This window comes from Myxine glutinosa, chromosome 4, assembly GCF_964187855.1.
Source record: "Myxine glutinosa chromosome 4, kmMyxGlut1.1, whole genome shotgun sequence".
NCBI classification, from domain to species: Eukaryota; Metazoa; Chordata; class Myxini; order Myxiniformes; family Myxinidae; genus Myxine; species Myxine glutinosa.
In genome coordinates, this window is record NC_136264.1 from 83775569 (window position 1) to 83788203 (window position 12635).

General features: G+C 43.9%; 1 protein-coding gene across 7 annotated transcripts in view; it reads left to right on the forward strand.

Annotated features, from left to right (window-relative positions):
* LOC137414125 (F-box/WD repeat-containing protein 9) overlaps positions 1-12635 on the forward strand; it is an 80376-nt gene that overhangs the window by 14710 nt on the left and 53031 nt on the right. For all 7 annotated transcript variants that reach the window (XM_068099607.2, XM_078776091.1, XM_068099608.2 and 4 more), the window contains 3 exons: positions 8969-9081; positions 12241-12332; positions 12428-12576. In XM_068099607.2, the coding sequence (XP_067955708.1) occupies positions 8969-9081; positions 12241-12332; positions 12428-12576 (354 nt within the window). The remainder of the gene's footprint in view (positions 1-8968; positions 9082-12240; positions 12333-12427; positions 12577-12635) is intronic.

Consider the following 12635-nt stretch of genomic DNA (forward strand, 5'->3'; position numbering starts at 1 on the left):
CTGTTCGACTGGGCGGAGGTATTAAAGATATAACATGGATTGGAAGGCCAAAGAAACTCAGCAAAATAGATGTTGTTCTCCTTCTCTTCCCTTTATAAGGGGTGAGGTCTGATTGCACCAAGCTTCTGTTCTGCCTTGACCACAATACTCCTCTACTCCCCTCTGTCCACAGTAACTCTCTCCACTCTGCAACCACACCCACCTTACCGGTATTCCTCTTTACGCCATCCTCCCATCTCAACCGCGGTCTACCTCTTTTCCTTCTACCATGTTCCCTCAACGTATCCTCTTTTTGCCATTCTCTCTTCCCCACTCCGCAAAAAATGTTCATCCCATCTCAACTGGCATTTCACCAATCTCCCTGTCAAGCTTATTAGCACCCCACTCTCCTCCCTCAGTTCATTCATTCTCTTTCTATCCACCCTCTTCACTCCCACAATCCTCCTGACCCAGTTGCTCTCGTAAACCTGCAGCCTCTGTTGTTGTCTCTCTGTCAGTGCTACACTCTCCAGACCATAAAGGTAGGCCTGCGTTCCGCATGAAATCGGAACGTTTCCTTTCAATCTCCTTGAAATATTTGTCTGCCATTGCACCCTCCACCCTCTTCCATGCATTCACATCAACCTGAATCCTCCGCGACTCTGCCTCTGACTTACCATCCCCGGTCACTGTTCCACCCAGATACTCAAATCTATTTCCTTGTCTGATGTCTTTCCCATCTAACGTGATATTCATTTATTTTCTCTGTTGCCAAACCCACATCATCTCTTTTTTTCTCTATGCTCATTTTCCGCCCATGGTTCTGAAATCCCTCTTTCCATTCCCCAGTACTTCCTGCATCCCCTGACCACTCTACACCACAACAACCAGATCATCCACATGCAATATCCTCCCTAGAATATATTTCATGTTTACCTTCCTGTTTACCAGTGTGTAGGGTCTGTTCACCTTTATCAAAAATAGTGACATCGAACTTTTATAGACAAAAGGAATATTTATTCGTACGCACGGAGATAATCTGCTTGTCCACTTGGGCAACCAGATCTCTAACTTCTATTCTTTCTGAATTGTAATTTATACCCCAAAGTAATTCGGCAAAGTGAGGCAAAGTGCCTGCCACTAGTCCAATGCACAGGAATGCTGTTATAAAAACCCTTGGCTTAATATTTTTATATAAGGCCACGCCACTGATAAAACATGTTTCTGTCAACTCTAACTCAAAGGCACAGTTCTGCTCGGCAACTGCGACATGGCTTTATGCCTCACGTGATGCAAGGACCCAGCATGCCTTTCGGCCATGGCTGTCTCTGATTGGTCCAGAGATGACAAATTATTAATTTTTACTCCGACACCAGCTCCATCACCATGATACACATGAGTGGACTAAGAGCGCTTCCCTGCCTCAAACAGATGTTCACATTGAACGCCTCCAACATCCCAAGACCAACCAAAACTCTTCCCTGTGTTCCCTTGTAGATCAATTCCAACAACATCAACATTACATTTTACAATTACAGCATTACAATTTCGCAACAATGGATGGAGGTCCTCAATGCCAAACAGGAAATTAGAGCAGTCTCCCTTGACATATCACGTGCCTTCGATACAGTCTGGCACCCCGCTCTGCTCACCAAACTCTCCTCTTTTGGTATCCATGGAAATCTCCACGCATGGCTGGCGGACTTCCTCTCTAGTCGTAGTCAACGTGTGGCCCTGAATGGGTTTCTCTCATCTCCTCTTCCTGTTCAGGCTGGAGTTCCCCAAGGCAGTGTTCTGGGCCCTGTGCTTTTTCTGGTCTTCATCAATGATCTCTCTGACTCTCTTGAAAATCCTCTCTATCTCTTTGCTGACGACTCTACTCTCTGTCGCTCCATTCTTCATCCCTCAGATCGGCAGTCTGCAGCCTCCTCACTCTCTGCAGACCTTGACAAAATCACAGACTGGGCAAACAAGTGGAACATGTCTTTCAATCCTGACAAATCTCACACTCTTACGATGTCTCTCCGAAAAGACCGACTGGACAACCCTCCCATCCACTTTCTGAATAATCCTCTCCAAGAAGTTCTGTCACTCAAGCTTTTGGGTCTCACTATCTGCCATGATCTTTCCTGGAAAAACCACATTTCAAATCTGGCCTCCAAAGCCAGTCGCCGACTGGGCATCCTCCGTCGTGCGAAGTCCTTCCTTGGCACACCTGAGCTCCTCACCACATACAAGGCTTTCATCCGCAGCTCAATGGAATACTGCTCTCCCCTCTGGGCTGGTGCTCCTGCCTCACACCTAGCTCGCCTTCGCGCTGTTGAAACCAAAGCATTCAGAATCATTGGAATCTCCCGCGATGAAGCTAACTCCAAGGGCCTCTCACTCACTCACCGCAGGCAGGTTGGTGGTCTTTCCGTCTTCTACCGACTCCTCTCTGGCCTTGCCCCCCCAGCTCTCTCTGGGCTCTGTCCCGCAAATATTCCTACAGGTCGCACAAGATCTGCCTGCAACCCTCTTTTGGTTAAACTGCCAAAATCAAGACTCTCTGCTCACCTTCACTCCTTCATTCCTCTTTTCTCCCGCCTCTGGAACAAACTCCCTCACTCTCTTCAATCCCACTCCACCCTCCAAGTCTTTAAAACAGCTGTTCACCACCATCTCTTATCTTCCCCCATCCAAAACCTTGATCTTTTCTACCCCCGCAAATTTCACCCAAATTCCCCTTTTTGAAATACCAACTTCTGTCCTGGAAGTCCTTGGTGTCCTTGTGCTTTATACTTCTCCCTCCCCCCCCCCCCCCCCCTTCCCATGCCTCATCCCCCCGGGCCCTCTCCCTTCCACACATCTCCCTGCTCTCGGATGTTGTGTTTGTGTGCTTCCCCTTTTCTCCCCATCTTGTCTTCCGCTCCCTCTTTTTGTGTATTTTGTTTGTCTGGTCGATTTGTTTGTGAAGTAAATGTTAGCTCTTTCACGAGCCTCGATTCAGTATACAAAAAAAACAAAAAAAAACAAAACCTAACTCTTGCCTCCAGCACTCCCATCCATCTCAGTGTCTCCATCACAAGCTCTGTCGGGACAATGTAACGGGCCTTCTCCAGATCCACAAATCTCCAGATCCACAAATCTCCAGATCCACAAATCCCCCAGATCCACAAGTTGGTGCTGAAGGTTTGGAATGCATTGGACATGGAGAGCAAATGGTCCTCACCTATGGAAAGAACTGTTGGAAGAGCCACTTTTTTCCAACCTCATTTTGCAGGCTCCTATGTTATCTTGTTTTTTGATTCAGGGAAAATTTGTTTCTGAAGGTATAACGACAGTTGGAGACCTCTTGGATGATGGCAAGAAAGTGTTTCTCTCACATGAGATGCTTGCAACAAAGATAATACTACGGACAGATAGAATTCCTTCCAGGATGCTCAAGGAAGTAAGAAACGTATTGCTTCTTGATTGCCTGGCTTATTTGGAGAATTATTGTGATTATGAACCTGTACAGGATAGTCCCGCTTACACCATGGCTTTTATGATCAGGCCGCGGGATTGTGATCTCTCCCAGATACCTCCTGTGCATAACATGAGCAATGTCCCTGGTGTATCTGGAGTTTCCTTCTGTGGAATGCCACGGTTGGCGATCTACTTCATCATGCATTCACTGCACTCTATTACACTCGCAGGGTGGTTAGACACTCCCTGGAGAGGGTTTCTTCTACCTCCCTGGCCTCTCAACTACAGTAGGAGTCCTATCCATTTTAGAACCCTCCAATGCTCATAATTATTGGTGACCTGAATTGGAGGGTACTTGATAAAGCAGTCATGGGCCTGTTTTGCGACATTTTACTGTTGCTGGTGGATGTTGCTTCTGTGGTGCATTGGAAACTATATTTCTTGCATACATACAATGCCCTAGTCTTCAGGCATTTTATTTTCTTTTATACTGGTTGATACAACAACAACACAACATGCATTTTAAAGGCCATTTTCCCTGCTAGAGCGGGGGTTAGCCTTGCGGTCCCCATGACAATCTTCTCCATTTTGCCCTATTTTCTGCATCTCTCCTTGTTAACCCCCTTGCCCGCATTTCTTCTTCCACCATCTTTAGCCAAGTCTTTTTCGGTCTTCCCCGTCCTCTGCTTCCTTCTACATTCATTTCCATCACTCTTCTCAACCAGTCACTTTCATCCTTCCTCAACACATGACCAAACCATCTCAACCTGTTCCTCTTCACAGCATCAATCACAGGCTCTATTCCCATCATCTTTTGCAATTCATCATTTGTCTTCCTCTCTCTCAACGATACTCCACACATCCACCGAACCATTCGCATTTCCACCCTTTCCAACCTTCGTTGCTGCTCTACGTTCATTACCCATGTCTCGCTCCCATAAATCATAACACTTCTCACACATGCAGCATACACCTTTCCCTTCAGCTTCAACGACACTCCCCTCATCATCAGCACGCCACCCAGTTCCCGAAACTTCTTCCATGCACATCTCACTCGAGCAACCGTTGCCGAGTCTGATCCACCTTCTCCATTCAGCATGTCTCCGAGGGAGCAAAATGTTTTCACACCTTCCAGCTTCACGCCGTCTCCAAGATCCAACTAAACATTTCCTCCATCTGCAGCTCCCTCTGTGCACACCTTACATTTGAATGTAGCTGCCACACTGGTTAATGACCCTCTCAGAGCACTACATTTTTGATGAACCCACTCAGCGCACATTGTACATTGAATGGAGTTCACTCCGACACCCTTCCTACACACAGCACAGGGCCACTTCCCAGTTCTTTCCACCTCACCACATGCTTTACCACTTGCCATCACCTTCGTCTTTCCGATATTCACCTTCAGACCTTTTGTCTCCATACATTCCTTCCACGTGTTCATCTTTTCCTTCAGTCCATCCATACTTTCCGCAATCAACACCAGATCATCTGCATACAACAACTCCCACGGTAAACCCTCCTTTACGTTCTGAGCCAGCACCTCCATCACAGCTACAAATAGTAGTGGACTTAGTACCGACCCCTGATGCATTCCCACCTTCACCTCAAACTCACCACTGTTCCCGTCCTTCGTCTTTACAGCTGTGCGCGCTCTTTTGTACATTGCCATCACAACTCTGATCAACCATTCCTCCACTCCTAACTTCCTCAATGCCCATGTCAATACTTTGCGTGGTACCCTATCGAATGCTTTCTCCAGATCAACAAAACCCAAGAAACAACTTCTTCCTCTTCTCCATGTACTTCTCCTGCAACTGCCTCACAATGAAAAGCGCGTCTGTCGTTCCTCTTCCTGGCATGAATCCAAACTGCATTTCGTCGATCTTCACTTTCTTCCTTATCCTCCTCTCCAACACCCTTTCCAATACCTTCATTCCATGCTCCAATAACTTTATCGCTCGGTACGAGCCACACTCCAGAGGGTCACCTTTCCCCTTGTATAGAGGGATGAGGGTACTCAGTTCCCAATCCACTGGAATGCGGCCTTCTTTCACCACCAGATTACAGATCTCTGTCATTCTCTTCACACCCCAACTTCCTGCTGCCTTCAACATATCTCCCACAACTCCCGTCGGCCCTCCCGCTTTTCTACCCTTCATTGCTTTTATCGCTTCCTCAACTTCCTTCTCAGTTATCTTCTCTGCCGGTCCTAAAACAGGGTTACTCTCTATGTTGCCATCCCATTCATTCTCTGTATTCAACAGCATTTCCATATATCTTTTCCATCTTCCTTTCATTCCATCTGGGTCGACAACGATTTGTCCCACTTCATCCTTCAAGCAACTCACCCCCATCACATCACACCTCTCTTTCGCTATCTGCTTTGCAATTCTGAATACTGCTTTCTGACCCTCTTCCGAATCCAAGCGTTCTCCGAACATTTTCCTACATGCCTCCTGCGCCTTTGCTACCTCTTTCTTTGCAGCCTTCCTGGCTGCCTTATAACTTTCATGCTCTGCTGTTTCTGCTCCCATGCCCTTCGCCTTCTGCCACTCCTTGAACTTCTTCCTCTTCTCGTCAATCCTCTTTCCAACTTCATCATCCCACCACCATGTTTCCGAGTGCCTCGGTGGTCCTTTTGTCCATCCACATACCTCACCAACGGCTCCCAACAGACAGGCTTTCATTGACATCCAACCACTTTCAAGCTCAACCACATCATCCTCGACCCTACTCGAGGTTAGACACTCCCTGGAGAGGGTTTCTTCTACCTCCCTGGCCTCTCAACTACAGTAGGAGTCCTATCCATTTTAGAACCCTCCAATGCTCATAATTATTGGTGACCTGAATTGGAGGGTACTTGATAAAGCAGTCATGGGCCTGTTTTGCGACATTTTACTGTTGCTGGTGGATGTTGCTTCTGTGGTGCATTGGAAACTATATTTCTTGCATACATACAATGCCCTAGTCTTCAGGCATTTTATTTTCTTTTATACTGGTTGATAATCGAGCATTATTACATTTCTGGCTTTTTTCTCACCAAAACTTTTTTTCGGACATTCTCGGAAAATGTCCATTTTTTCGGTCATTTTCGGAAACAAAAAGGAAGTCGCTGGATCTTCTTGTAAATGTAATTGGACCATGCAAAGCTGTCAATTTATAAAGCGAGGAAGGCAAAGATTGACAATAAAAGGTTGCAAAATAGTTCTATATGTCTGAAAGCTTTGTTACGCTCACTTATCATTTTGGAGTTGAAGGTGGCACAATACTCTAAATATTCAGATTGATGACAATTTGGACTCTAATTGATGTGCTTTGTCGTATTTCTCCTCATGACACTAGTTTTGTTCATATGATTATTAATTTGGTCCTTGTATTTGGTCTGTTTTTTCTGTTTTTTTGGTTTTTTTCTCTCTCTATCTTGGTGGTGCTTAATCTCGTAAATGCACTACTTTTGTCCATTGCAGTTCTGATTATGCACTTGGGGTCCATAAAGAAATCTTTTTGAGCACCATTAAAGAGACTTTCTGACTAAAGAGACTGAAAGAGGTTTCTTGCACCTTGACCACAGACCCCTGCAGTTATTTACCTTCTATAAAAGTACTACTACTACTACTACTACTACTACTACTACTACTACTACTACTACTACTACTACTACTACTACTACTACTACTACTACTACTACTACTACTACTTTAACAGCTCTATTTTCCCACCTTCTTGCAGAGTCGACCAGGGAACGTTTGGCAATGACAGATGTTAGACTGACGTTGGCATCAATTTGGAACTTAGCCAGGTTGCTGATGATAGCTCCTTTACTTTAATACCAACTAAAGCTGGAAGACAGGATGCCAATTTTAATGTCTATCCGAAGGACGGTGCACACATATTCGAAGGACGGTCTATCCGAAGGATGGTGATGTATCACCCTACCTGTGGAACATCGGGATGACAGTTGATAGCTGGGCCACAATTTAAGCTCGGGCAAGACAGATCAGAGGCGAGTGTGTAAACTTTTATGCTATCCTGCCAGCCCTATCATTTTGCTAGTTCTAGAAACATCCGCTCCCCCTGGGAGTAGCCTAATAGGAGAGGGGAGGCGATATTGGGGGAGATGCAGAGGCTGCGTTAGTGCCATTCATCCCATGCAATTGTATAGGGCCCTCAGACAATGAGGAGCCACCACACGAATGATCGTGGTCCACAAATTTTTGAGACAGGGTCCCCGAGGGTGGAGGGGGGTGTCACTTTGCTGTCAAATTATATCAACTTGTGAATGGTGGTGAGCACAGCACAAAAGGAATGCTCCATTTCAAGGAAAGAAGGCACCGCAATTTTTTGTGAGGGGTGGGGGGTGGGGGAGGGGGGGGGTCGTTTAACGGGTGTAGAAAAGATCATGGTTTTAGATGGGGGATGACTTGAGATGGTGGTGGACAGCTGTCTTGAAAACCAGGAGGGGAGAATGGCATAGAAGAGAATGTGGGAGTTGTTTCCACAGGTAGGAAAAAGAGAAATGAATGAGTGGAGGGGAGCAGTGATTCTGGATTTTGGGAGTTCCACCAGAAGGGGGTTGCTGGTGCACCTTGTGCACACTGCAGAAAGATCAGAGGGTGCAAGCCCAGAAAGGACGTGATAGAAGACAGGGAGACCATCGATCTACCTGCAATGGGAAAGTGACAGACCCATAGACTCTGCTTCATTTTGGGGCATTACAATAATCTCGAAGGCCTTCCCATGCCCCCACCGGGTTTTAGAGGAGTGAGACAAGTTTGAAAGTTCAATCCTGAGGTTGAACAGATGTTTTCTGGACAGATTATGAGGGATAAAACTCGAAAGTGCTGAAGGGAAAAGTGGTTTTCGCCACACACATTTGGAAGGGGGCCACATGCATTCTTTACAAATATCGACGCATATTCATTTTACAGTTCATTTTACCTCACTCTTATGCTGAAACGTGCAATAAAGGAAATAACTATTTCTCGGCTATATATTCTTAACCCTGAGAACCATCTCCTCAACAGAGACACAAATCCGCTGGACTTTAAGGACACAAATTTGACAATTCAATATAACTAGGTACGACTTGACACTGAAAATTGTACGAAAACACGACCAGCAACACAGGAATGAAAAATAAAAGGGTAAAATTAAATGGTCTGGGAAAACTTTGCTTTGATGAGCTTGAGGGAGAACTGCTCGGATTAGTATCATGCGTGAATGCAATCAAAACCAGGAACACTTGTCCATATGTCATCACGATATAATTTGGCTTGTGTGTTTTTGTGTTTGACTTGCAGATAACCGGTTCCGGGTTACTTGTATAAAAAACCACCTTTAGAGGCCATTTTTCCCCGCAAAGCGGGGGTTGGCTTTTTTCAGGGACCGTGGTTGTTGTTGTTTTTTTGGGGTTACTTGTATGTCAATGAATATTTTCCCTAGCAATATTGTCTATCTTTTGGCGATTTGGGCTACCAATGTCAGGGTTGAGAATTTGAATGTCTTGAAGTAATTTATGCATATCATTTTTATTTTACAGGGATGGGTGTCCTCCTTGGCCTTTCATGATTGCCTTCTGAGTTCTGCATCTTGGGATCACACTGTTAAATTATGGGACATGTCAGCCAATGGAAAGCAAGTGGGAGAAATCAGGTATTTGTTTGCCACCGAGAATACTACAAGACCCCAGTTTACATTGGAGATGCATTTCTGAAAAGTGCAATGAATATCGAAATGACGTAAATCAAAGCAATGTTTCTCATAATAATTAATGGAATAAGCGCGTGATGCGTTCCTAACGTTGACGCTTCATGCATTATATTTTGTTTTTTTAAACATATGATATTACCCTTTTTGGCTAATGAAAGTTGTAATCGAATACACATACGTATAAAAAAAAATTACCACACATATTTAACTAAAAATTAACTTCTTCCATAAGCGGTCGAACTTGGGGTACCCCTTCTTCTTTCTCCAATGAACGTCGGCATTTTTTGGAGGCAGACTTGATAACCCGGCGACATCAACCGCGTATTAACCAGCTTCCATTCGATGAATAACATCCAATTTCACTTCAAAGGTAACACTTTTACATTGCCTCTTGGCCAATCTACAGCACAGAATATTTATTTAGGTGCGAAGTAAAGTAAAGTATCGTAAAGTGGGGTGACTTTAAATGCTGTGGTGACTTTGAACACTTGTTACAAGGTTCATTCGGATGATGTTTTACCGTAAAAAAAAAATCATCTGAATGAACCTTGTAACAAGTGTTCAAAGTCACCCCACTTTACGATCCAGTGAACCCTTAAATATCATGGGGTTACGTTCCTTGAAAATGCCGCAATAGGTAAAAATCAATTTCCTATGGTAATAATGGAGTTAGGTTTATGGGCTTCGAGAAAATATCGAGGAAGGTGGTGGCAGCACAAAATAAACACAACAATTGAAGTAAACATCTACCATATAAAACACAATGTTAGTTTGTGTGTTTGTATCGATGTCTGTCCCCCTTCCTAAGGGTAGGTTTTAAAGGCCAATCCTTTAACACGAATGTGTGTTCACTACGGTCTATTTTTGAAAATATAACAAACTCGAAAACCATTTTCCATAAAAGAGTAATTATGTTTCTTCTATTGTATTTGTAGATGGTGGCTTTCAAACCGAGCCTCAAGGGTGGTGTGAATGATCGTTTTAAGGCCATTTTCCCCGCTAGAGCGGGGGTTAGCCTTGCGGGCCCCATGACAATCATGGTTCCCTGTTTGAGGCAATGATTTTATGGCCGGATGCCCTTCCTGACGCCAACCCTCGGTCGCCTCTTACGATGCGCAGGGATACGGTGTACCTATTCTAAACAGGGGTACTCACCGTCTGGTGTACAGAAGCGTTTTTTGAAAATGACAATAAATATAAGGCACAGGAAGGTGAAATTCACTGCACGTGATGTGCAATGCGTGCAGAGTAAAATAAGTGTTCATTTACGTCTGTGGGATGTCTAATAAATAAAGGAGATATAAGCACACCTGACACTAGGCCTAGGCTTCAGACTTTGGCATGCACACGAGGCTACATCGTCGAATAAACTGTTCCAACCTGTCATTTTTGACGGGCTGCTTACTCGTGTAAAATACATATAAATCGGCTTTGCGATGAAGTCTCCTGCTGCATTGAAGCAGATTAAAAAAGCGAAGCAGATTAAACGCGACCCTTCCCTTCTGTAATTTGTCTAAAGCCCCCACCTCCTTCTCTCTCTCTCTCTCTCTCTCTCCGCCCCTCTCTGCTGTACCATAACTCTTCACAGAACGTCGGTGCCACTACTGCAGCTTCCTGAGCAAGGGCTATACTGAGTGGTTTGCCATTGCCTTTCCAATATTATGGCAGGAATTTGGAATTTGTTCATGGTGCTGGCGATACCTCGCATAGTCTTCGCAAAGGACACTGTGGGGTTTTAAATGCCCACCAACTAATGCTAGCAGATGGGTTGCCCAGTTTAATGTCCATTCCAAGGACGGCACACACATTGATGAATTACCTACCTGCCTGTGAAACACCGGGATGACAGTTAACGGCTGGGTCAGGATTCAAACCCAGGCTTCACGGCTTGGATGCAAGTGTGCGCAACTCCTGTTCATCTTGCCAGCTCAAAGCCTCCACCTTTCCTCCCCTATTACGTAATCTCTTAAATTGTTTCCTTTTGTAAGCTGTATATGTGTTGTTTCTTTTATGAATCGTTCTGCAGCTCCTAACACCAGCGAATAAAAAAAGAACACATAAAAATCAGTCAGGGCAATAATAACCGAAAACAAAGTAGTTTATTACGATTGCACGGAACTAGCAGGGAAAATGGCCTTAAAATGCCTGTTGTTGTTTGTTGTTTGGAACGCAGTGTTGACGTGGAGATAGGTACAGTACAGTACGCACTGCATGTCTCGGTTACCACCTGCACCGCAGCAGCAACGCCGCTGATTTACAAGTATATGTGTGAAGTCAATTATATGTGTAAAGTCTAAACAGTTAACAATAATCGCATATTTTGTCCATCGTTTTATTCTTCAGCCTCATTATTAATGGTGAACGAGAAAACAAAAGGCTCGTGGTAAGAGATAACCATCACAGCTCAGCTCAAAAACCACGATTGGTCGAAATTAAACCCCACGATAACTAAATAGGTACACAAGAGGTGCCTGCGATTGGTCAAAACCTATGATATTCAAAACCACTATACAGGGTTTCCCATAATTCTGGAACCATCACATAATCAAGAATCATAATCATAATCATAATCGTGATCACAAAATCATGAATCACTTATTTTGCCCTATGGTTCCAGACTTATAGGACACCCTATGTATGGAAGGATTTACTGTCGAGCAGTTCTTTTGGTGATTTTGCAATCTCCCGAATTGCTACTTTAGCTGTGTGTTCTGGCGTCTATATCAGCCTTGTACGTTATAAAAATGATGGAGAATAAAAGGTATGGCTTTTAAATAGACGTAAGTGCGAGTTGAGGCGACGCATATCAGGTTGTGGTATTAATAACTTTGCAAACATATTTGCGAAACGACGTAAAAACAGGACATGTAAATCGGGGTGCTACTGTACAATTTAAATATCTTGTGGATTAATGGCTTACAATACAATATATGAAATATGAAATTATACAAAAAATATATATAAAAATATAAAATATATTACACAAAAAATATAAATGGCAAGGATATGAAACAACTTTTTACGTGTCATCACACTTCTTTCTTTCTTAACCGCCATTATATTTGCTATAATTGCATTTGTTTTCTCTCCATTCTCTTTTAGGACGGACTCATTTTTCTACTGCACACAATTTGTTCAGGACACACTCGTTGTGGGCAGTAGCAACCACCTCATCAACTTGTACGATGTCAGAGGTAATAATCTCTTTACAATTGTCAGTTTTATTTTTTACAAGTCATTTTCTTTCAGTTGTATGCATTTATGATCATTCTTCACAACCTGCCTACAGTCAGCTACAAAGAAGTTCATAGTCTTAAACATCATTCCAAAGCAGTTATTTGCTTATCTGCGGATGACAACTACATCATCTCTAGTAGTCCAGACAAGACGTTGGTTATATATGATCGGGTGGCTGCAAAGGTGCTTCATAGGATTCGGGTAAGAGGGTGTCATGTGTATGTATGAGTAGTGTTTCATCATGTGGATGTAAGACTAAT